Raw genomic sequence first — 24,764 nt, 5'->3', positions numbered from 1 at the left:
CCTAAACGACAACCCGTCAAGGGGGTTTCCGTCCCCCTTAGATGTTGGCGGTGCCAGCGGGTGGGACATATGGAAGCCCAGTGTCCACTCACCACGGAGCCCATGGATTGTGGGGTTACCCGGCGGGGTTCAATGTATGCTCAGGTGGTGTGTACCGCTGACCTGGTCTCCCCAGAGACGGAGCCCCACTTGTGCCAAATACAGGTGAATGGATGTCCGGTTACAGGATTGTTGGATTCCGGAAGCATAGTGACCCTTGTGCGATCCACCTTGAGGGCTAAAGTAAAGGCCACAGGACGTACCGTGGGGGTGGTTTGCATACATGGGGACCGCCGAGACTATCCCACGGGGATTGTCACCATCACAGCACCTTGCGGTCAGGTGCAACATGAGGTGGGACTTCTTAACACTCTTCCTTATGACGTGATCCTAGGAAGGGATCTGCCCTATTTTTGGACTTTATGGAAGGGACCCCCTAAGTCTCCTCAGATATTGGTCAGTCCGGGACCTGAGCCCTACAATCCTGAATCCGGGACACCTGCCGTAGGGGTCCCCATGATAGGGACAGAATGTGAACCCGATAGGTCGCCCCTAGAGGTATTGGCAGGAGAGGCTGAGACGGTCGAACCCATCCCGGAGTTGGAGGCGTCCCCGGATACGTTTGGGACTGCCCAACTCCAGGACCCTACATTAATACATGCCCGGAGTCAGGTGACAGTAATTGACGGGGTGGCACAGCTGCCCGGTGCCCAGGTAAGGTACCCCCATTTCGCTCTTAAGCAGGATTTACTCTACCGGGTAGATGAAATACGGGGCGTGGGGGTAGAGCAGTTGGTGGTGCCCCAGCCGCATCGTCGGCGGGTCCTCGACTTGGCTCATAAACACCTGATGAGTGGCCACCTGGGGGTCAAGAAAACGCAGGAGCGAATATTGCAAAGGTTCTATTGGCCCGGAGTCTTTGGGGAGGTAAAACGGTTCTGCGAAACCTGCCCGGAGTGTCAGCTTACCGCACCCCTGACCCATTTTCGCAGTCCGTTGGTACCGTTACCCATTATAGAAGTCCCTTTTGAACGGATAGGGATGGATCTGGTGGGGCCCCTCGTAAAGTCCGCTCGAGGGCACCAACACATCCTAGTGATCGTTGACTATGCCACCCGGTATCCCGAGGCGATACCTCTCAGACATACTGCAGCAAAGCTTATAGCTCGGGAGTTGTTTGCTGTGTTCTGCCGGGTGGGGTTGCCCAAGGAGATCCTTACGGATCAGGGGACCCCATTCATGTCTAAAGTGACCAAAGAGCTATGCCGGCTACTCCAGATCAAGCAGTTGCGTACGTCTGTGTACCATCCTCAAACGGACGGTTTAGTGGAGCGTTTCAATAAAACCCTGAAAACCATGCTAAAAAGGGTGATTTCAAAAGACGGGAAAGACTGGGATATGATGCTTCCCTATTTGATGTTTGCCATCCGTGAGGTGCCACAGGCATCCACGGGGTTTTCGCCTTTTGAGTTGTTATACGGGCGACATCCCCGGGGATTGTTGGACCTGGCAAAGGAAACATGGGAGCAAGAGCCCACCCCCCATAAAAGTGTGATTGAACACATTTTGGGTATGCAGAACCGCATAAGCGCGGTCATGCCAATTGTGAAGGAGCATTTACAGGAGGCTCAGGCCGCGCAAAGCGGCCGCTACAATAGACAAGCCACCGTGCGGACCTTTAAACCCGGGGATCGGGTGTTGGTATTAATCCCCACGGCGGAGAGTAAATTCCTGGCTCAGTGGCAAGGCCCCTACGAGATAAAGGAAAGAGTCGGGGTGGTTAACTATAAAGTATTGCAGCCCGGTAGGCGGAAACCTGAACAAATATACCATGTCAACCTATTAAAACCCTGGCAGGAACGGGAAAGCCTGATGGCTGTTTTTTCCCCATCTCCCTCCCCTTCGGGTCCTTCACCTCCGGCTCCAGCGACCTCCGGAGAGGACGAACCGGAAGTAAGGATTGGAGAAGCCCTCACCAAGACTCAGAGGCGAGAGGCCAGACGGTTGGTTCAGCAGAACCCCGATGTCTTCTCCGAGCTGCCCGGTAGGACCAGTCTGATACGACATGATATTGTCACCGAGCCCCACCTGAAGGTACGCCTGAAGTCATACCGGGTACCGGAGGCTCGACGACAAGCCATATCGGAGGAAGTAAAGACAATGTTACGCCTGGGGGTCATCGAAAAATCCCGGAGTGAATGGGCTAGTCCGATCGTCCTAATACCAAAACCCGATGGCTCCTTAAGGTTCTGCAATGACTTTAGGAGATTGAACGAAATATCCAAGTTCGATCTCTACCCCATGCCCAGAGTGGATGAGCTGATTGATAGGCTGGGACAGGCGCGGTATTTTACCACGCTCGACCTGACCAAGGGGTACTGGCAGGTGCCACTGACGGAGTCCGCCAAGGAGAAAACCGCTTTTGTTACGCCGGAGGGTCTCTTCCACTATGTTGTCTTGCCTTTTGGGTTACATGGCGCTCCAGCCACGTTCCAGAGGTTGATGGACTTAGTGCTGGAACCCCACCAGGCGTATGCATCAGCGTACCTTGATGACATCATTATTTACAGCTCCGAGTGGCAGACCCACTTGGAACAGGTACAAGCGGTGGTGGACGCGCTTCGAACAGCCGGACTGACAGCCAATCCCAAGAAATGTGCATTGGGACTCACGGAAGCCCGCTACTTGGGCTACGTGATAGGCCAAGGAGTGATTAAGCCCCAAATTAACAAGGTTGAGGCGATCCAGAAGTGGCCTAGACCCCTGACCACGAAGCAGGTTAGGGCCTTCCTGGGTATCGTGGGGTACTACAGGAGGTTTGTAAAGGATTTTGCGAGACTATAAGCCCCCTTGACGGACCTTCTCAAAGGCAAGAAGTCCGTCATGGTGCGCTGGACTCCGCAGGCCGAGGACTCCTTCCGGGCCCTGAAGGAGGTCCTGTGCGGACAGCCCGTTCTGGTCAACCCTGATTTCCGGAAGGAGTTCATAGTACAGACTGACGCCTCGGAGATCGGTCTGGGGGCAGTGCTGTCTCAGGTGGTTCAGGGGGAGGAACACCCCGTCACCTTCTTAAGTAGGAAGCTCACCCCTCCCGAGCGGAATTATAGCGTAGTGGAGAAGGAGTGCCTGGCGATCAAGTGGGCCTTGGAGTCCCTACGCTATTACCTGCTGGGACGGCAGTTTCGCTTGGTGACGGATCACTCTCCACTGGTCTGGATGAGGTCCGCCAAGGAACGGAATGCCCGGGTTACCCGGTGGTTCCTTTCTCTGCAGAACTTCCGGTTTACGGTTGAACACCGGGCCGGTAGGTTGCAGGGCAACGCCGATGCCTTGTCCCGCGGGCCGTGTTTGATGGCTGGAGTTCAACCCCGCGCGCTTGAACTGAGGGGGGGGGTATGTGAGACTGTGACCGGGGTTATCTATGACGGCCGGTATGTCTCACCCAGGTTGTGCTCACTCCATGATAGAAAGTGAACCCACTATAGGGTTAATGCTGTTTCCCTACAGACTGAAGGAAGGGTTAAATAGAATCAGGAACAAGGGCAGGTGTGCCGGGTGTGGGGAAGTGAACAGAACTCCCTGAGTTTTCTGCTGGAGAGGCACCTGTATTGTGTTATGGACTTTTGTTTTGGACATTAAAACCGTGTGCTGTGAACCTTGATGCCTGGATCCCGTGTCTTCTGCTGCGCAGCCGACCGTGCTACCTCACAACACATACACACATACACACACACACACACACACACACACTTGCTCCTGCTTCCCAGAGGTATTACCAGGTATTAGGCGACTGTTCAGACAGTCCCTTGGTTAGGCAAAGGTTGGTGAGAAGGCGACAAATATTGCCATTTTGGGTGGCGCAGCCGGCATTAGGCCTTGTATTTATATTGTTCTGTTTTATGCATGTTTTTTTTCTGTTCTTGTAAAGTACAGGAATCATTTATCAATCCAACTGCCTAGAGTCGCTTTCCTGGCACGTGGTGTTGCTGTATACTGGAGAGCCCACCCTGTACATGACTTAAAAATATACTGTGAGGAGCCCACAATCTCACAAATAAGGGACTGTCTATATGACAGTATCTATATTACTTTGTGAGAATACAATATATATATTTTTCTATATGCTTTTCTATAACCAAGCTTCCTTTTGTATATGAGTAACAAGATGGAGCCTGTTCCTGATTATTGCTGCGTATCAGGAAGCAAGTGTGTGCACACCAAAGGCTGCAGCTGATGTCCAATACAAGGGAACAGAATGAAGATTTTGATGATAATGATGACTGGCTGCATCTGTGCAAGTTCGGATCCATGACTGGTAAGCTACGTCATAAGGACCCTGTGAGTGATGGCTGAAGAGGAAATCCCAAATATGAACATAAGCATCATATGTTTTTTGCATGTAGTTCTAATAAAACCAATGCCATACTGCTAGGAATTCTTCTAAGGGATCAACCCACTATTACTCTATAAAAAAAAAGCTTGTGTATAACAAATAAAGCACAACTGGTGTGCACCTCATAGTTACATAGTTATTTAGGTTGAAAAAAGACCTAGGTCCATCTAGTTCCCCCTTCCTCCACCAGTTATACATTTGGTCACTAAGTCATTTATAACCAACAATGTTGTGTGTAATGAGGAAATCATCCAGCGCTTTTTTAAAAGCTGTTATAGTATCTGCCATTACTACCTCTTGTGGTCGGCATTCCACAGTCTGACCGCTCTAACTGTAAAGAACCCTTTCCTATTTAGCTGTCGGCATCGCTGTTCTTCCCCTCGCAGTGAGTGCCCCCTGGTCCTTAGTATTGTCTTTGGAAGAAATAAGTCATGTGTCAGTCCTTTATATTGACCACACATGTATTTATACATATAAATGAGATCTCCTCTGAGACGTCTTTTTTATAAGCTAAGCATATCTAACTTTTTCCACCTGTCATCATATGGTTGGCCTCCATTCCTTGTAGTAGTCTAGTTGAACTGACAAACTTTTGAATGTCCTTTTTAAAATGTGGAGCCCAAAACTGAATCCCATATTCCAGATGTGGCCTTACAAGTGATTTATAGAGGGGTAACAATACGTCGGGATCACGGGATCTAATCTCTCTTTTTATACACCTACTTTCTACTGAGTGAGGAGTTTATACCATCAATCTTAGTGTGGTCTGAATTCCTCCTGCTAGCGCTCAGTAACTTTCGATTTGATATTCAGCAGACTCTCAGTGTATGTGCGCACATTGCGTTCTGCCATGACAAATATTCCGCAGTGTTTTATCACTGTATGTGAGTTTCCAAACTCTGCCGAAAAGCTGCGTTTTGGAAGTATTTTGAATGCGGAATGGATACAGAATTCACCTGTTCTGGATGCTTGCTCTGTCACAGACAGAGAGTGAAAGCATCCAAAACGCACAAAAGATGTGACATGTTGCTTTTTAGAACGCAGCGATTCGGCCACAAATTTCAGCATGCAAATCGCTGCGTTCTAAAACGCAACATGCGGATGGAATTTGCACAAGTCACATAGACTTTGATGGGTATGCAAAACGAATGCGTTTACGCTGCAGTGCAAAGTGCTACGTAAACGCATGCAAAACGCACACGTGCGCACATGGCCTCACTGGAAGGCCATTTCCCGAAACTGTAGAATCTTCCCTATCAACTTCATTTGGACCCAGACACCCAGATCTAATATTTGCGATCTTATTGGCTTTTTTTTTTTCTTTACTTTTCTGCTGGCAGATTTTGCAACAAATTCATCAAAATGGTGCATAATTACTACTTGACACAAATGTAGAGATTTTTATTTTATTTTTTTGCTTTTCTTCGGTATGTACAGTACAGACCAAAAGTTTGGACACACCTTCTCATTCAAAGAGTTTTCTTTATTTTCATGACTCTGAAAATTGTAGATTCACATTGAAGACATCAAAACTATGACTTAACACATGTGGAATGAAATACTTAACAAAAAAGTGTGAAACAACTGAAAATATGTCTTATATTCTAGGTTCTTCAAAGTAGCCACCTTTTGCTTTGATTACTGCTTTGATACTGCCTGAAAAAGCACTTCAAAACTGCAACAAGAAATGGACATAATGCACAGCAAGGTGAAAACCCCACATTGCTGTGCACATGTTCTGTCTGAGATCACTTATTTTAAACACTTAATGGTTCGAAAGCCGTTTGAAGACGTGAGGCGCCCATTCTTCTTTATACCCTGGTGAACGATAATCCGCGGACGAACATGTTTCTTGATCCGCAGCGAATCACGGCCTGTACATACACAGCAATGATGGGGACAATGGTCTATACAGTGGCGTTCATAGTGATCCTACTTTTTTTTCCCTAAAACTTTGCCTCTTACCTCATGCCCATAACACACTCGTAAAGAAACAGAATCCCTTCTTTTTGATGGGGCCGGAGATGGACTGCCAGGTATGGATCCACAACCACGTCTACAACAGGACAGCCGGCTTTATTGAACACCTGCTGGTGATGTTTCGATGGTCTCGGCATAACTATGGAGTCTTTAATGAAATAAACAAGATCTACTTAGAAGAAGAAACAAATAATGCCCCTCTCTCCTGCCCAAAATTGTGTAAGAGCGATTTCCATGCATCATATACACTGTGTGCGGAATTATTAGGCAAATGAGTATTTTGATCACATGATAGTTTTTATACACATTGCCCTACTCCAAGCTGTATAGGCTGAGAGCCAACTACCAATTAAGTAAATCAGGTGATGTGCATCTCTGTAATGAGGCGGGGTGCAGTGTAATGACATCAACACCCTATATAAGGTGTGCTTAATTATTAGGCAACTTCCTTTCCTTTGGCAAAATGGGTCAGAAGAGAGAGATGACGGGCTCTGAAAAGTCCAAAATTGTGAGATGTCTTGCAGAGGGATGCAGCAGTCTTGAAATTGCCAAACTTTTGAAGCGTGATCACCGAACAATCAAGCGTTTCATGGCAAATAGCCAACAGGGTCGCAAGAAGCGTGTTGGGCAAAAAAGGCGCAAAATAACTGCCCATGATGAATTGAGGAAAATCAAGCGTGAAGCTGCCAAGATGCCATTTGCCACCAGTTTGGCCATATTTCAGAGCTGCAACGTTACTGGAGTATCAAAAAGCACAAGGTGTGCCATACTCAGGGACATGGCCAAGGTAAGGAAGGCTGAAAAATGACCACCTCTGAACAAGAAACATAAGATAAAACGTCAAGACTGGGCCAAGAAATATCTTAAGACTGATTTTTCAAAGGTTTTATGGACTGATGAAATGAGAGTGACTCTTGATGGGCCAGATGGATGGGCCAGAGGCTTGATCAGTAATGGGCAGAGAGCTCCACTCCGACTCAGACGCCAGCAAGGTGGAGGTGGGGTACTGGTATGGGCTGGTATCATCAAAGATGAACTTGTGGGACCTTTTCGGGTTGAGGATGGAGAGAAGCTCAACTCCCAGACCTACTGCCAGTTTCTGGAAGACAACTTCTTCAAGCAGTGGTACAGGAAAAAGTCGGTATCGTTCAAGAAAAACATGATTTTCATGCAGGACAATGCTCCATCACATGCATCCAACAACTCCACAGCGTGGCTGGCCAGTAAAGGTCTAAAAGATGAAAAAATAATGACATGGCCCCCTTGTTCACATGATCTGAACCCCATAGAGAACCTGTGGTCCCTCATAAAATGTGAGATCTACAGGGAGGGAAAACAGTACACCTCTCGGAACAGTGTCTGGAGGCTGTGGTGGCTGCTGCACGCAATGTTGATCGTAAACAGATCAAGCAACTGACAATCTATGGATGGTCGGCTGCTGAGTGTCATCAGAAAGAAAGGTGGCTATATCGGTCACTCATTTTTTTGGGGTTTTCTTTTTGCATGTCAGAAATGTTTATTTCTACATTTTGTGCAGTTATATTGGTTTACCTGGTGAAAATAAACAAGTGAGATGGGAATATATTTGGTTTTTATTAAGTTGCCTAATAATTCTGCACAGTAATAGTTACCTGCACAAACAGAAATCCTCCTAAGATAGCCAAATCTAAAAAAAAAAACCCCTCCAACTTCCAAAAATATTAACCTTTGATATGTATGAGTCTTTTGGGTTGATTGAGAACATAGTTGTTGATCAATAATAAAAAAAATCCTGTAAAATACAACTTGCCTAATAATTCTGCACACGGTGTAGAGGTATCGCAGCCCCCAGCAATCTAATATACTTAATTTGTCGCTTGCTGTCAATAGCAGCATTTGTTGATGACATGTACAGGCTGAAAATGTATCCAGATCGGGTGCATCCCAAATATCACTGTAACAAGCCGCAAACCTGCGATCAGCACAGGCTGCATCTATATTTGTCCTGTATGGAACAAATCTGTTTGAAACCATCTTTATTTTTAGCCATAAATCTACAATTTATGTGTTCATGTACCAAGGACATTTTTTTCTTACCTAAAAGGGAATCTGTCAGCAGGTTTTTCCTATGTAATCTGAAAGCAGCATGATGTAGGACCGGAGACCCCGATTCCAACGATGTGTTATTGACTGAGCTGCTTGGTGTCGTTTCAATAAAATCAGTGTTTTATCAGGAGATTATCACTAGAGGACTAATTGTCTTGTGCTATGTAGTCCTCCTGCTCTGTGTAACCTCGCCGCCACCCCTGATTGACAGCTTTCTGCCTATGCACAGTGTACACAGATAGCTGCCAATCAGTAGTGGGGGCAGGGTTATACAGAGCTAAACATTCTGATAGTTCTGCGACAGATAAAACAGAAATTTTAACAGCCCAGTAAAGTAACACATCGCTGCAGTCAGGGTCTCAGTCACGCTGTGATTACACAGCAAAAACCTGGTGACAGATTCCCTTTAATTTTTAAATCAAATATAAAGCAAAAAAAATGTGTTTCATTAACAATTTTTGTAGTTTGTCTTCTATAGCCACTATAAATTGTTAACTGCAGGAGTTAACTGAGAATCTGTCAGTGAGCTCATCTTGTGGTCCAATAGCAGCATTTCTTACTCCTTTGTCCTTTTTTTAGCTCCTCTCAATTAATTTATGATTGACATAAAAAGCCAAACGGTGCAAAATGTTTAATTTTAACTCAATTGCAAAAATAATTTTTAGTCGCAAATACAATTATCCCCGAAAAGGGACAACCCCTTTAGAGTGAAGTCATATTGGTAACTTTTAGGGGTGCATACTTGGTGCGCAGGGGTCGTGGCGAGGTTTGCAGTTATGGAGGTCTCTGGAGGTGTTGGTTTCCTTGTTTCCGTCCTTCAGTGGGTTGGTGAAGGGTTTTAGTGGGATGTGATCTGATGGAGTCTGGGTGGACACCATCACTGCTGAGTGAAAGCATCTGCCGCTGGTGAAATCTTCTGCCGAGATTGTACCCATCACCTCAATCTCCTTTCCACCAATCATCAGTGTGTGGCCTTCATCCAAGCTCTCCAGGTCCTTCAGCTTGTATCCCGACCCTGTGAAGAACGCCATAATGTATGTAAAGATACAATACAGGGGATGGAGCGCTGAGGGTTTCCATCATCAATCATACGAGTCTACGGCAGGGAGATCTTTATCCACCTATATCCACCAAAGGTTCTTCATTCACAGTCAATTCAGCAGAGAGGATGATCTAAACATCTTGGAGAACTAACCCCAGATCTTCTATGGATGCATTTCTCCCCTGAGGCTTCAGTCGCCACAGAGGTACTGCACCTCAGCCAGAGATGTGGTAACCTATTCCCAGGTAAGGAGGGTGTCACAAACCGGTATACACACAACACAAACACTCAATTAGCAACACCCCATCAGACCAGGGTTATAGCGGCCTGCTGGGAGGTGGAGTCTAGTTAGTGGGAGCAGACTGCAGAACGTGGGTCAGTCGAGTAGGAGCAGTGGAGGAGTGAAGACCTGTGGTCTGGAGCTGCAGAAGAGTGGCCCAGGCACACGACAGAAAGGGTCCTAGAGCCCACGGGAAGCGATCATACTCCCGTGGCCTCGTTCCACAGACGACATACCGGAGTGGAGGGACTTGGCTGCAGAAAGGGACCAACCCCTCAACTAGTGGAGAACTTCAAGACTCTGTTAGCAAACTGGAGGCTGAGGTTACTTCAAGTGCCGAAGCCAAATCCACAGACACAGTGAAAAGGTGACCACATAGGGCCAAGGAATAGAGCTTCAAGCCACCCTACAGTGTCCGCGGCTCGGGGCTCTGTGTGTGCAGGCGCGGGATAGGTCAGCGCAGGAAGATGACCAGGGAAGGATCACAGAAGGGTGTACCGGGTTGTGTCTCCGAACTATCCAGGATTGGCTAGAGCCCATCACAGCAGGACTCAGGACCCCGAGGGCAGCATTTGTCGTGCTAACCTGGAACTCTTAACTGTAAGTAAAGACCTTGTGACTGCATCCCTGTGTCGTCCGGTTATTCCCTGCACCTCGACATTACGGACTACTACTCCCAACAGCCGTGGGGCCCAGCTCTACCCGTGGAGAGCGATTCCAACCCTGCTGCGCACCACCGACCCCAGGGAACTGAAAAGCAGCGGAGGCACCTATGTTGCCGCATACCACAGGTGGTGTCACAACATCTCCCCTGTAAATATTTCCCCACCATCATCAGTCTTATATTAAAACGACACCCCCGGGGTCACAGAACCGAGCCCTGTCGCCGTGTTATCCACCGAGCAGAACAGAGCCGGCCCGGTAACGAGTAACCCCGAGGCCCCGGTGTGGCAGATGAGGTTTGTGCAAATCCTTCGGTCTCTTCCTGCAATATAGTAGGTAGCAGTGAAGCCCTGTGGAGGGGCCTTACATGTTTAGGGCTGCATTTTAGCAAATGAAGAATCATTGTGTCTTAAAAGCTAAGAAATACAGGCAGCTATTTAGCCGTCAAGCAATGCCATCAGGGAGGCGCCTGATTGGCTCCCGATGTATTCTGTAGCAGGACGTCTCCAAACATACAGACAATGTGATTAAGAACAAGGAGTCCTGGAAGCGATGGTCTGGCTGTAGGGGTGTCGTGTTCTGTGGACTAGCTGGTAGAGTTGGTGCTCCCCTCTGAACTGTGTAGCTAGACTTGCCCTGCCCAAAAAGTGCGGGAAAAGGAGAAAGAGCGGAAGAAGAGCTTAGAGCGGGCACAGGAGAAGTCGGGTCACCTGAGGAGTGTCCAAAAAGGGCAGTTAGAAGGGAAATGCAGTGCCGGGCTGCAAGAGAGACTGCAAGAGGGACCACGGTAGAGCAGCGAGAGCTGTCGCGCAAGTGCCGGACTGGAGGTCGGTGATTCCGGAGACGGGAAGAGACGCCATCTGGGGAAGTCAAGGAACCCCCGGGTCTGTGGGAAAGAAGGGAATTTTGTTTACTTACCGTAAATTCCTTTTCTTCTAGCTCCTATTGGGAGACCCAGACAATTGGGTGTATAGCTTCTGCCTCCGGAGGCCACACAAAGTATTACACTTTAAAAAGTGTAACCCCTCCCCTCTGCCTATACACCCTCCCGTGCATCACGGGCTCCTCAGTTTTGGTGCAAAAGCAGGAAGGAGGAAACTTATAAATTGGTCTAAGGTAAATTCAATCCGAAGGATGTTCGGAGAACTGAAACCATGAACCAAAAGAACAATTCAACATGAACAACATGTGTACACAAAAGAACAACAGCCCGAAGGGAACAGGGGCGGGTGCTGGGTCTCCCAATAGGAGCTAGAAGAAAAGGAATTTACGGTAAGTAAACAAAATTCCCTTCTTCTTTGTCGCTCCATTGGGAGACCCAGACAATTGGGACGTCCAAAAGAAGTCCCTGGGTGGGTAAAAGAATACCTCGATAAAAAGAGCCGAAAAACGGCCCCCTCTTACAGGTGGGCGACCGCCGCCTGAAGGACTCGCCTACCTAGGCTGGCATCTGCCGAAGCATAGGCATGCACCTGATAGTGTTTCGTGAAAGTGTGCAGACTCGACCAGGTAGCCGCCTGACACACCTGCTGAGCCGTAGCCTGGTGCCGCAATGCCCAGGATGCACCCACGGCTCTGGTAGAATGGGCCTTCAGCCCTGAAGGAATCGGAAGCCCAGAAGAACGGTAGGCTTCAAGAATCGGTTCCTTGATCCACCGAGCCAAGGTTGACTTGGAAGCCTGCGACCCCTTACGCTGGCCAGCGACAAGGACAAAGAGCGCATCCGAACGGCGCAGGGGCGCCGTGCGAGAAATGTAGAGCCGGAGTGCTCTCACGAGATCTAACAAGTGCAAATCCTTTTCACATTGGTGAACTGGATGAGGGCAAAAGGAAGGTAAGGAGATATCCTGATTGAGATGAAAAGGGGATACCACCTTAGGGAGAAATTCCGGGACCGGACGCAGAACCACCTTATCCTGGTGAAACACCAGGAAGGGGGCTTTGCATGACAGCGCTGCTAGCTCAGACACTCTCCGAAGTGATGTGACTGCCACTAGGAAGGCCACCTTCTGCGAAAGGCGTGATAGAGAGACATCCCGCATCGGCTCGAAAGGTGGTTTCTGAAGAGCCGTTAGCACCCTGTTAAGATCCCAGGGTTCCAGCGGACGCTTGTAAGGTGGGACTATGTGGCAAACTCCCTGCAGGAACGTGCGGACCTGCGGAAGCCTGGCTAGACGCTTTTGAAAAAATACGGATAGCTCCGATACTTGTCCCTTGAGAGAGCCGAGAGACAAACCCTTGTCCATTCCGGATTGAAGGAAAGAAAGGAAAGTGGGTAAGGCAAACGGCCAGGGGGTAAAACCCCGATCAGAGCACCAGGATAAGAAGATCCTCCAAGCCCTGTGATAGATCTTGGCGGACGTTGGTTTCCTGGCTTGTCTCATAGTGGCAATGACATCTTGAGATAACCCTGAGGACGCTAGGAGCCAGGACTCAATGGCCACACAGTCAGGTTGAGGGCCGCAGAATTCAGATGGAAAAATGGCCCTTGAGACAGCAAGTCTGGTCGGTCTGGGAGTGCCCACGGTTGACCCACCGTGAGGTGCCACAGATCCGGGTACCACGACCTCCTCGGCCAGTCTGGAGCGACGAGGATGGCGCGGCGGCAGTCGGACCTGATCTTGCGCAACACTCTGCGAGACTAATACAACAGCACTTTACACTTCCATTGTATGAGCGTGGTTGATTTGTTGTTGTAGATCTCAACACTGATATTTCTGTCGCTCATTAATATTGATATGTGTTCTGTTTGAGCCTTACATATACGGGTAGGCCTCGGCTGACAACTGCGAGACATTATAAATTTTTTTTTTTTTTTTTTTTTTCTCTCTCTCTCTTCTTACCGTGTTTCCCCGAAAGTAAGGCCCTGTCTTACATTAATTTTACCCCCAAAAGTCCCACCCTGCCTTACTTTCGGGGGAGGCCTTACATTGGAAAAAAAAATGACAATCCTCCCCCCTGCAGCCTCCCCATTGTTTGAGATCCGGCATCCCACCCCTTCCTCCCCCCTGCAGCCTCCCCATACAGTGGTTCTGCCCCCCACTCTGCCACCACACACACTGACACATACGGTACCGGTACAGCCCCACACGGCACCCACACACATATCGTACCGGTACCGTACACACACACACACACACACACACACACACACTGACACATACAGCCCCATACGGCACCCATACACATAACACACACACACACACACACACACACACACACACACACACACACACACACACACACAGAGTTTCGGAACTTACCGAAATCGGAGCGAGCCTGCAGGCGGTGACGTCGCGGCTGATTTCGGCCAATCAGCTGCAGGCGGTGACGTCGCGGCTGATTTCGGCCAATCAGCTGCGAGCCGGCTGACTGGCCAATCGCAGCTCGAGCTGAGGGCCAATCAGCTGCGAGCCGGCTGACTGGCCAATCGCAGCTCGAGCTGAGGGCCAATCAGCTGCGAGCCGGCTGACTGGCCAATCGCAGCTCGAGCTGAGGGCCAATCAGCTGCGAGCCGGCTGACTGGCCAATCGCAGCTCGAGCTGAGGGCCAATCAGCTGCGAGCCGGCTGACTGGCCAATCGCAGCTCGAGCTGATGGCCAGCAGGGAGCCTTGCGGGGGCCATTCACCGGAGGCGGACCACGGGTGGCACGAGACTGGAGAAGGCCTGGATGGAGCGAGGGAACAGCGGCAGCGGTAAGTTCCTGTACTTTCCCCAGGGACCCCCACCCATAGGCGGCCTTACATTCCCCGGCCCCCCCGCTACCCTGCCTTACAATCGGGGGGTGCCCTACATTGGCGGACCCCCCCGAAACCCCCACCCTGCCTTACTTTCGGGGGGGTCCTACTTTCGGGGAAACACGGTATACCTGTGGGCAGTGTCCTTTTTATATGTCTTGCTTCCTATAATGTGTTTTGACAAACGAATGTGATTATCTACATCTATAAAGTGGGGTTTTATTGTGTCTATTGATTTTCATGTCCATTTATGGGGAAAAAAAGAAAAAAAAGAAAGAAAAAAAGATATGTATATTTATCTATATATAAGATTTTCATACCTAGATGTTAATTGATATATATATATTTTTTTCTGTATTTTATCTGGATGGATACCTATGTAATTTAAGGTTAGATAAATACTTCATGGTCTTTTTGTACTTTCCTCTTGTGAATTTGTGATTTTACCTGAGCAGTGTATACTCCCCTATATAATTAATTTATTGAGAACATGTGAGTTACTTCGCTGCTCAGGAAAAACATTTATAAATATCCTCTTAATCTTGTACTGACTATGACCTGAGGAAGGCGTTCCGCCGAAACGCGTAGTAGTATACATCTGCCATGCATCAGTGTGAACAAGCCGGTGTCTTTACTTGAGAAATGGATATATATTTTTAATCGAGTTGATATAAATAAAGAAGCATTTTTATTTATCCCTTTGGAGTCCAGCTGGATTTTTCCACTGCTTTCTTCAATCCTGAACTAATGCGTCCGCCGCCAGAGCTCTGTGATCTTGAGACCGTGCCATGAATGCCGGGACTTTGTTGTTGTGCCGAGACGCCATGAGGTCGACGTCCGGCGTTCCCCAGCGGCAACAGATCTCTTGAAACACGTCCGGATGAAGAGACCATTCCCCTGCGTCCATGCCCTGGCGACTGAGAAAGTCTGCTTCCCAGTTTTCTACGCCCGGGATGTGAACTGCAGAGATGGTGGAGACTGTGGCTTCCGCCCACAGCAGAATCCGCCGAACTTCTTGGAAGGCCTGACGACTGCGTGTGCCGCCCTGGTGGTTGATGTACGCGACCGCCGTGGCGTTGTCCGACTGTATGCGGATCTGTCTGCCCTCCAGCCACCGATGGAACGCCTTTAGGGCTAGATACACTGCCCTTATCTCCAGAACATTGATCTGAAGGGAGGACTCTGTCGGAGTCCAGGTTCCCTGAGCCTTGTGGTGGAGAAAAACCGCTCCCCACCCTGACAGACTCGCGTCCGTCGTGACCACAGCCCAGGACGGGGGCAGGAATGATTTTCCCTTCGACAAGGAAGTGGGAAGAAGCCACCACTGAAGAGAGGTTTTGGCTGCCAGTGAAAGAGAGACGTTCCTGTCTAGGGACGTCGACCTCCTGTCCCATTTGCGGAGAATGTCCCATTGAAGTGGACGCAGATGAAACTGCGCAAAGGGAACTGCCTCCATTGCTGCCACCATCTTCCCTAGGAAGTGCATGATGCGCCTCAAGGGGTGTGACTGGGTCCGAAGGAGAGAGTGCACCCCTGTCTGCAGCGAACGCTGTTTGTCCAGCGGAAGCTTCACTATCGCTGAGAGAGTATGAAACTCCATCCCGAGGTAAGTCAGTGATTGGGTCGGTGTCAATTTTGACTTTGGGAAATTGATGATCCACCCGAACCTCTGGAGAGTCTCCAGAGCATGGTTCTCACGTGTCTGTTGAGCAGTTTGAGGTCCAGAACGGGGCGGAATGATCCGTCCTTTTTTGGCACCACGAACAAGTTGGAGTAAAAACCGCGACCACGTTCTTGAATGGGAACGGGAATCACAACTCCTTCTGCCTTCAGAGTGTTCACCGCCTGAAAAAGTGCATCGGCTCGCTCGGGGGGCGGAGATGTTCTGAAGAAACGAGTCGGAGGACGAGAGCTGAGCTCTATCCTGTAACCGTGCAACATAATGTCTCTCACCCATCGGTCTTGGACATGTGGCCACCAGGCGTCGCAAAAGCGGGAGAGCCTGCCACCGACCGAGGATGCGGTTTGGGGAGGCCGAAAGTCATGAGGAGGCCTCCTTGGAGGCGGTTCCTCCGGCGGTCTTTGGAGGACGTGACTTAGACCGCCATGCAGAAGAGTTCCTCTGGCCCTTCGCTGACCTGTTGGACGTGAAGGATTGGGACCTGGCTGAGGGCCGAAAGGACCGAAACCTCGATTGAATTTTTCGTTGCTGAGGTCTGTGTGGTTTGGACTGGGGTAAGGACGAGTCCTTTCCCTTGGATTGTTTAATAATTTCATCCAATTGCTCGCCAAACAAACGGTCGCCAGAAAATGGCAAACCGGTTAAGAACTTCTTGGAAGCAGAGTCTGCCTTCCATTCGCGTAGCCACATGGCCCTGCGGACTGCAGGACGGCGTTCATGGCGTAGGACGAAAAGGCCGATGCCTGAGAAGTCAAAGACACAACTTGCGGAGCAGAGGTACGTGTGACTGCATTAATCTCAGACAGACAAGCTGAGATAGCTTAGAGTGCCCACACGGCTGCAAAGGCCGGAGCAAAAGACGCGCCTATGGCTTCATAGATGGATTTCATCAGGAGCTCTATTTGCCTGTCAGTGGCATCCTTGAGCGATGAACCATCTGCCACTGATACTACGGATCTAGCCGCCAGTCTAGAGACTGGAGGATCCACCTTGGGACACTGAGCCCAACCCTTAACTACGTCAGGGGGGAAGGGGTAACGTGTGTCATTAAGGCGCTTAGTAAAGCGCTTGTCCGGAAATGCTCTGTGCTTCTGGACAGCATCTCTGAAGTTAGAGTGATCGAAAAACGCACTCCGTGTACGTTTGGGAAACCTAAACTGGTGTTTCTCCTGCTGTGAAGCCGACTCCTCTATAGGTGGAGTTGGGGGAGAAAGATCTAGCACCTGGTTGATGGACGCTATAAGGTCATTTACTATGGCGTCCCCTTCAGGTGTATCAAGATTGAGAGCAACGTCAGAATCAGAGCCCTGCGCTGCGACCTCCGCTTCATCCTCCAGAGAGTCCTCATGCTGAGACCCCGAACAGCGTGATGAAGCCGGGGAAGGTTCCCAGCGAGCCCGCTTAGCCGGTCTGGGACTGCGGTCCGTGTCAGAGTCCTCGCCGTGGGACCTAGGTGTCACCCCAGGAGCACTCTGCTGCACCGACCGAGAGGGGTCTGGGGGCGATGAACTCACAGTGCCCGGGGCCTGTGTGACCGATCTGGACTGCAAGGCTTCTAGTATCTTAGCAGACCATCTGTCCATAGACTGAGCCATGGATTGTGAAAGCGACTCAGAGAGTTTCTCAGCCAAAACTGCAAACTCTGTCCCTGCCACCTGGACAGTGGAAGCCGGCGGTTCTACCTGAGCCGAGGGTCCCACCAGTGCCCGAGGCTCCGGCTGAGTGAGTGCCACAGGGGCCGAGCATTGCACACAGTGAGGGTAGGTGGAACCTGCAGGTAACATAGCCGCACAAGAGGTACAGGTTGCAAAATAAGCCTGTGCCTTGGCACCCTTGCTCTTTGCGGACGACATGCTGTAGTCTCCTCTGAGAGTGATCACTGAGGGTATATAGCCAAAAGCAAAACAATGCGGCCGAACAGAGAAAATGTATACAAATTATATATATATATATATATATATATATATATATATATATATATATATATATATATATATATATATATATATATATATATACACTTCGGCACCCAAGGGGGGCCAGCACCGGGTAACCGGTGTGGCTTACCGACCGCCCAAAGCGGTTGTGTGTCCACCAGATTCCCTGCCTGGGCCTCCCAGAGCTGTAGAGCTCGTTCTGAAATCCTCCACCGGCAGAAGTGATTGTAAATATGGCTGCCAGAGCTCTCAGGGGAGGAGGGAGCCGTGGGCGTGACTAATAAAGTGCGGGAATCTGGTGCCCCACAGTGCTCAGTGAGGAGAACACCTAAGTATGCTCCAGCCCTCACTGCCGACGTCCAGTCGACCGTCCCGCCCTTACCCCTGACTGGCAGGCCCGGGGGCGGGAGTTATGGTACTAGGCCGCAGAAGCCGGGGACTAAATTTAATAACGCGGCCGGCAAACAGGCGCGGTCGGCGCGGTAGTCCCGGTCGTCACAAAAAAACAGCAGCCGCTGCAGCGTCTGTAACACAGGCGCTCCATGCACCGTCCCCAAGGGGACACAGAGTACCTTATAGATGCAGGGCCTGTCCCTGATGATACTCAGTCTCCTGTCCGTCAGATTCCCCAAGGGGCTGCGGAGGGAGCCCGGTCCCAGTGAATGGTGACCGGTTAGGATCCCACTTCTCCCAGAGCCTCTAAGGGATGGGGAAGGAAAAACGGCATGTGGCTCCAGCCTTTGTACCCGCAATGGGTACCTCAACCTTAACAGCACCGCCGACTTAGTGGGGTGAGAAGGGAGCATGCCGGGGGCCCTGTTAGGGCCCTCTTTTCTTCCATCCGATACAATCAGCAGCTGCTGCTGACTAAAATGGGAGCTTGAGTGAATGTGTGCCTCCTTCAACACAAAGCATAAAACTGAGGAGCCCGTGATGCACGGGAGGGTGTATAGGCAGAGGGGAGGGGTTACACTTTTTAAAGTGTAATACTTTGTGTGGCCTCCGGAGGCAGAAGCTATACACCCAATTGTCTGGGTCTCCCAATGGAGCGACAAAGAAATAGCTCCTGCGCACAGGCGGACCATCCGAGCATTGAGCTCCCAAGATTGGACTTGTCCCCTCTCAACACTACTAAGTCCTTTACCGGTGTGCACACCCAATAGGGTGTAGCGCAGGCCTCAGCAGTCAGGGCACGGTAGCCACGTGGCCCAAGTAGCAGAGGCCAGTTAGGTTGCTAATGTAATGTAGTGGTAAGTAAATTCTCCTTGTAAAGTTTTCTGTTGTTGTGATACTTGTAATAGTTCGGGCAACACAGGGTCGGTGCAGCGCAGCTACAATCTGCAGTGTGTGTTAACTATACTGTTACCAAACTATACTTCACCTTGATTTACACATATATTCCCTGTCCGTTAATAAAGCTGTTCCCTTGTTTCTCCACCCTCGTCTCCTGTACTGTAACTGAACTCTGCCTGGCGGTGGTACCTTTGCCACCACAACGGGGCCCCACAGAGCCCTGATCTCATCTTCATCTGTCTGTCCGACTGGGATTACATGAAGCGACATAAGGATCAAACACAGAAGATCTGGGGTTGGTTCTCCACGATGTTTGTAACAACCCTCCTGCCGAGTTCCTTCAAAAACGGTGTACAAGTAACTAGAATTGGGAAAGGCAAAGAATGGGAAGACGAAATATTGATGTGCCTTACATTTCCCTTTGTTCATTCACTTTGCATTTTGTTAATTGATAAAAATAAACTAATAATACGTCTATAATATAAAGCATTCCCACTGTGCAGCATTTTTTGGCACCTGTCAGTGCGGTACATCACAGTATTGGAAATATTTATCCACTTTTAAACACATTTTCTTACTTTAAGAATGAGAATAATATCTGTAATATCATTAATACCCGCCCTAATCTGTAATATCATCAATACCCGCCCTAATCTGTAATATCATCAATACCCGCCCTAATCTGTAATATCATCAATACCCCATCTAATCTGTATCATCAATACCCGCCCTAATCTGTAATATCATCAATACCCACCCTAATCTGTAATATCATTAATACCCGCCCTAATCTGTAATATCATCAATACCCATCCTAATCTGTATCATCAATACCCATCCTAATCTGTATCATCATCAATACCCATCCTAATCTGTATCATCATCCTCTCTCCTCTTATACCAGTCTGTTTTATATTGATAATGATTGTTGTACGTATACTCTGTTTCACTTGTAAAGCGCCATGGAATAAATGGCGCTAAAATAATAAATACCCGCCCTTATCAGTAATCTATATATATAATTGACTTATTCTGTCTGTCTGTCTGTCTGTCTGTCTTGCTCCAAAATTGTTATGGGGAGATAAGGTATGCACACCAGTGACTATGTAAGGGGAATACATGGAATAGCAGAAACTGCTGTGTGAATACTGACTTGAAAAATCCAATAGCTATATGCAAGAGTGAATATGTGAAAAATGGAACCTGCATTACTGCCATGAACATATGAATCAAGAGAAATTTAGCTACTGAATTGATCAATGCAATAGATCCCCAACACTACGCCAAAGTATTTCTCTACGTTGGGGTCCCTAGGTTGTGTGTGTCCTCTCATGCAGTTAAAAAAACTTACCGTGTATGGGAAGCTGAGACCCAGGCTATTTTCCCATACACGATAAGTTTTTTAACTGCATGAGAGGACACACACAAGCTAGGGACCCCAACGTAGAGAAATACTTTGGCGTACTGTTGGGGATCTATTGCATTGATCAATTCAGTAGCTAAATTTCTCTTGATTCATATGTTCATGGCAGTAATGCAGATTCCATTTTTCACATTTTCACTCTTACATATAGCTATTGGATTTTTCAAGTCAGTATTCACACAGCAGTTTCTGCTATTTCCTGTATTCCCCTTACATAGTCACTGGTGTGCATACCTTATCTCCCCATAGTGATGTTTTTTTAGGTTTTTGCACCCAGTTCAGACTTAGAATAGTGTTCCAAACGTTATTCCTTATTTGCTCCAAAATTGTGTCCTTACCGTGACATGTCCTTACGGTGACAAACAGCGGATTGGCCGCTGTGCTCGCCTCGGCTCCTCCCCCCGCACGGATTGGCCGCTTGCCTCGCCTCGGGTCCGCCCCCCCCGCACGGATTGGCCATGTCCTTACGGTGACAAACAGCAGATTGGCCGCTTGGCTCGCCATGGCCCCGCCCCCCCCGCACGGATTGGCCGCTCGGCTTCACGGATTCGCCATGGCCCCTCCCCCCCGCACGGATTGGCCACTCGGCCTCACGGATTGGCCGCTCGCCTCGGCTCCTCCCCCCGCACGGATTGGCCGCTCGCCCAGGCTCCGCCCCCACACGGAATGGCCTCTCGCCCCGAGGTGACCGCATCAAAGTCCTGCAGCGGCGGAACACACACACACGCACACACATAAGAACAGACACACACACACACACACACACATCAGATCACACTCACTCTCACACACACCTCACACACACATCAGATCGCATCCACATACTCAAAACATCCCGTGATATCGCTTGCTTCTCGGCGGCGATACTGTGCAGTGACCTTCCAGGACCTGTCGGAGGATCACATGGCCGGAAGCATGTGGTATCCCCAGATGTTGTGATTGTGTCAGCGCGTATGTGCGATATCGTCAGTGTGTGTGTGTGTGTGTGAGTGTATGCGATCGGATGTGCGTGAGTGTGTTCTGATGTGTGAGTGTGTGTGTGTGAGTGTATGCGATCGGATCTGTGAGTGTCGGCAGAGGAGCACAGCTGCTGGGACCGCCCACCGGTGGGCACAGGGAGAAGTGGTGTGTGTGTGAGTGTATGCGATCAGATGTGTGCGTGTTTACTGTCTGATGTGTGACTGTGGAGCACGATGGGGGGTGCGCAGCATGGGGGATGGAGCACAATGGGGAGTGCGCAGCATGGGGGATGGAGCACGATGGGGAGTACGCAGCATGGGGGATGGAGCACAGTGGGGAGTGGGGATGGAGCACAATGGGGTGTGCGCAGCATGGGGGATGGAGCACGATGGGGGGTGCGCAGCATGGGGGATGGAGCACGATGGGGGGTGCGCAGCATGGGGGATGGAGCACGATGGGGGGTGCCCACCTCCCCCCAAAACACACACACACACACACACTGCCACACACGCACTGCACAACACACCACACACACACTGGGAACCACAAACACTGCCCTACACAGACACCCACACACACAGACAACGCCGCACACACACAACACCCAACACACAAACAACGCGGCACACACAAATATACGCACATACCGCGCAACACACACATTGCACAAAACATACCTCCCCCCAAAACACACACACACACACCCCACACACACACAAACCGCGCAACACACATACACAACGATACAGACACACAGCGCTCCACAAATAACGACACACAACGCAACACACATACAACACCGCTCTCACCCCCCGCCACACCCAGACAACACCCAGAACATGTACAGCCCCTACACAAACACTTGGTAACTACAGACAACAACATCTATATATATATATATATATATAAACAAAAATCATACATTAACTACACAATACATAAATACTAGAATACCCGATGCGTAGAATCGGGCCACCTTCTAGTATAATCAATAACTGCCCTACCTTTTCCAATATCTTTACCCTCCATGTCCTTTAAGGTCACCGATCTCCCTCTAGTAATGAGAACAGCATCTCCTTCCCATTTCTTGTGCTTTTTCTTGGACGCTTTGCACCAGACCACACTGAGGTACTTCGCTGGGCAGCGCGGCTCTTCCTCCTCACCTCTAGGGTCTGTAAGTGGATTCGTCACTCGGAGAGGAGACGTAAACCCTAAGGAAATAATAGACTCCGCAATTAACAACTGAAGACAATCATTATAAGGCCGGCATTACACAGTGTCAAGCGGTGGCAGTGTTATATATTGCTATTTAATATTTCACCTGTTTTGTTTTGTGTGTACACACACACACACACACACACACACACACACACACACACACACACATACATACACACATACATATATATGTATTATATACATATACACTAGCTGTACTACCCGGGTTAATAACTGCTGTTAACAAAATAGAATGTATAACAAAAATGTATTCTGCACACAAAAACCACAAAACAAATAGATATAAATGTACCGTAATTATTAAAAGGCAAAAACTAAGCTAATGAAATATATGTTGTGAAATGCTTCTAACACCACAGATATTCCACACAGATTTAACTAAATTGGCCAAGTAATGTGCTCCGTCTGTCTCTTTCCAAGTCTGTCTCTTTCCCAGTCTGCCTCTTTCCTCGTCTGCCTGTCTGTCTCTTTCCCCATCTGTCTCTTTCCAGGTCTGTCTCCCCGTCTATTTGTCTGTGTCTTTTCCGGTCTGTCTCTTTCCCTGTCTGCCTGTCTCTGTCTGTCTCTTTCCCCGTCTGTCTCTATCAAGGTCTGTGTCTATCCCCATCTATCTTTGTCTGTCTCTCTGGCTGTCTCCTCCTTCCCTGTCTGCCTGTCTGTCTCTTTCCCTATCTGTCTCTTTCCCTGTCTGTCTCGATCTCTGTTTCTTTCCCTGTCTCTGTCTCTCTCTATACGTCTCCCCACCGAGACGTTATTACCTCACATATAAGCTTCTTATACTATTACTGTCTTTTGTTCCTATAGCAACCACTCACAGCTCCTACTAATAACCTGTAGTTCCAGGCTCCATTTACTTTAATGGAGGCATGTTTTTTGGAGCTTAACTGTAAAACAAGGGGTTAAATTTTCCTGTCTGTGCAAAAGTTCGTGATTGTAAATGCAACGGTGCGGATACACTTTTCGTTTCAATTTTTCCCCATTATGTAGATAGGGGCAAAATTGATTGGTAAATTGGAACGCGCGGGGTTAAAATTTCGCCTCACAACATAGCCTATGACGCTCTCTAGGTCCAGACGTGTGAGTGTGCAAACTTTTGTGGCTGTGACGGTGCAGATGCCAATCCCGGACAGACACAGACACACACACACACAGACACACACACACACACACACACAGCTTTATGTATTAAGATTTATATAAGTATAGGCATTTATCACATTTATGCCAAATCCTCTAGATAATTTTTTTTTACTGTCTGTTTACATTGAAAAACTCATTTTCTGTTGAAGGATTATAGATCAGTCGTTCTGTGCTCGTTACTCACCTGACGGATGATGATACTAATACGATCCCGGTGTTCCCATACAGCATCTTCACTGTATACAGCTGACAATGTGCAGCCAATAACAAGGCTGTATGCGCCAGTATACACTATTCCATCACCCTTTTTGCTCACTCGAGATTGCTGGCAAGTTTACATGGGATGATTGATGGGGGAAAAGCGCTCATGAAGCTTTTAGTCTCTTGATAGCGCTGGCTGAGCAATTCTCTGTACGAGAGGCCACTTTTTCAATGGTGACTGCCTCCATTTGTCCATATTTTAGTAAGATATTTCGCCATTACCTTTTGATCTCCTCTACTTTTTACCAGTTATGTCGGAACATTTCTATTTCACTGTTAGTACTGCCTGTTAAGGACAACAAACTGGGCAAGAAAAACGATTTTTATCAATTTGGGCGTTCGGGGGAAAAGATATTGACCTCCATGATTGCCACCACCTTAACTTACAAATGTAATAAAAATACTGAAGCACAAAATGATTCAGCTTTCAGACCGTCCACCATTTCAGCACCACAGCTACGATGGTCCGTTTCGGTTCTGCAGCAACGACATCATGTACTAGGTTTCTGGGATCGATTCAGAAAATCAAAAGGCCTAAGCAGCAAATGAATAATGAGACCAGCGACTGGCTGCAGTGGTCACATTGAGGGTGGAAGACACCGGGGAAATA

General features: G+C 48.8%; 1 protein-coding gene across 2 annotated transcripts in view; it reads right to left on the bottom strand.

The window, feature by feature from the left end:
• The window catches only part of RAD54B (RAD54 homolog B), a 136,954-nt gene that overhangs the window by 62,869 nt on the left and 49,321 nt on the right, over positions 1–24,764 (bottom strand). Inside the window, exons 4-6 of one of the 2 annotated variants that reach the window (XM_075353040.1) lie at positions 22,519–22,725; positions 9,240–9,512; positions 6,398–6,560 (exon numbers count right to left, since the gene is read on the bottom strand). In XM_075353040.1, the coding sequence (XP_075209155.1) occupies positions 6,398–6,560; positions 9,240–9,512; positions 22,519–22,725 (643 nt within the window). The remainder of the gene's footprint in view (positions 1–6,397; positions 6,561–9,239; positions 9,513–22,518; positions 22,726–24,764) is intronic. The other variant, XM_075353041.1, reaches the window with a different exon arrangement.

The sequence above is a fragment of the Anomaloglossus baeobatrachus genome, chromosome 6, assembly GCF_048569485.1.
Source record: "Anomaloglossus baeobatrachus isolate aAnoBae1 chromosome 6, aAnoBae1.hap1, whole genome shotgun sequence".
NCBI classification, from domain to species: domain Eukaryota; kingdom Metazoa; phylum Chordata; class Amphibia; order Anura; family Aromobatidae; genus Anomaloglossus; species Anomaloglossus baeobatrachus.
Note: the sequence above shows the minus strand (reverse complement) of the source record. Positions and strands in the feature narration are given on the sequence as shown.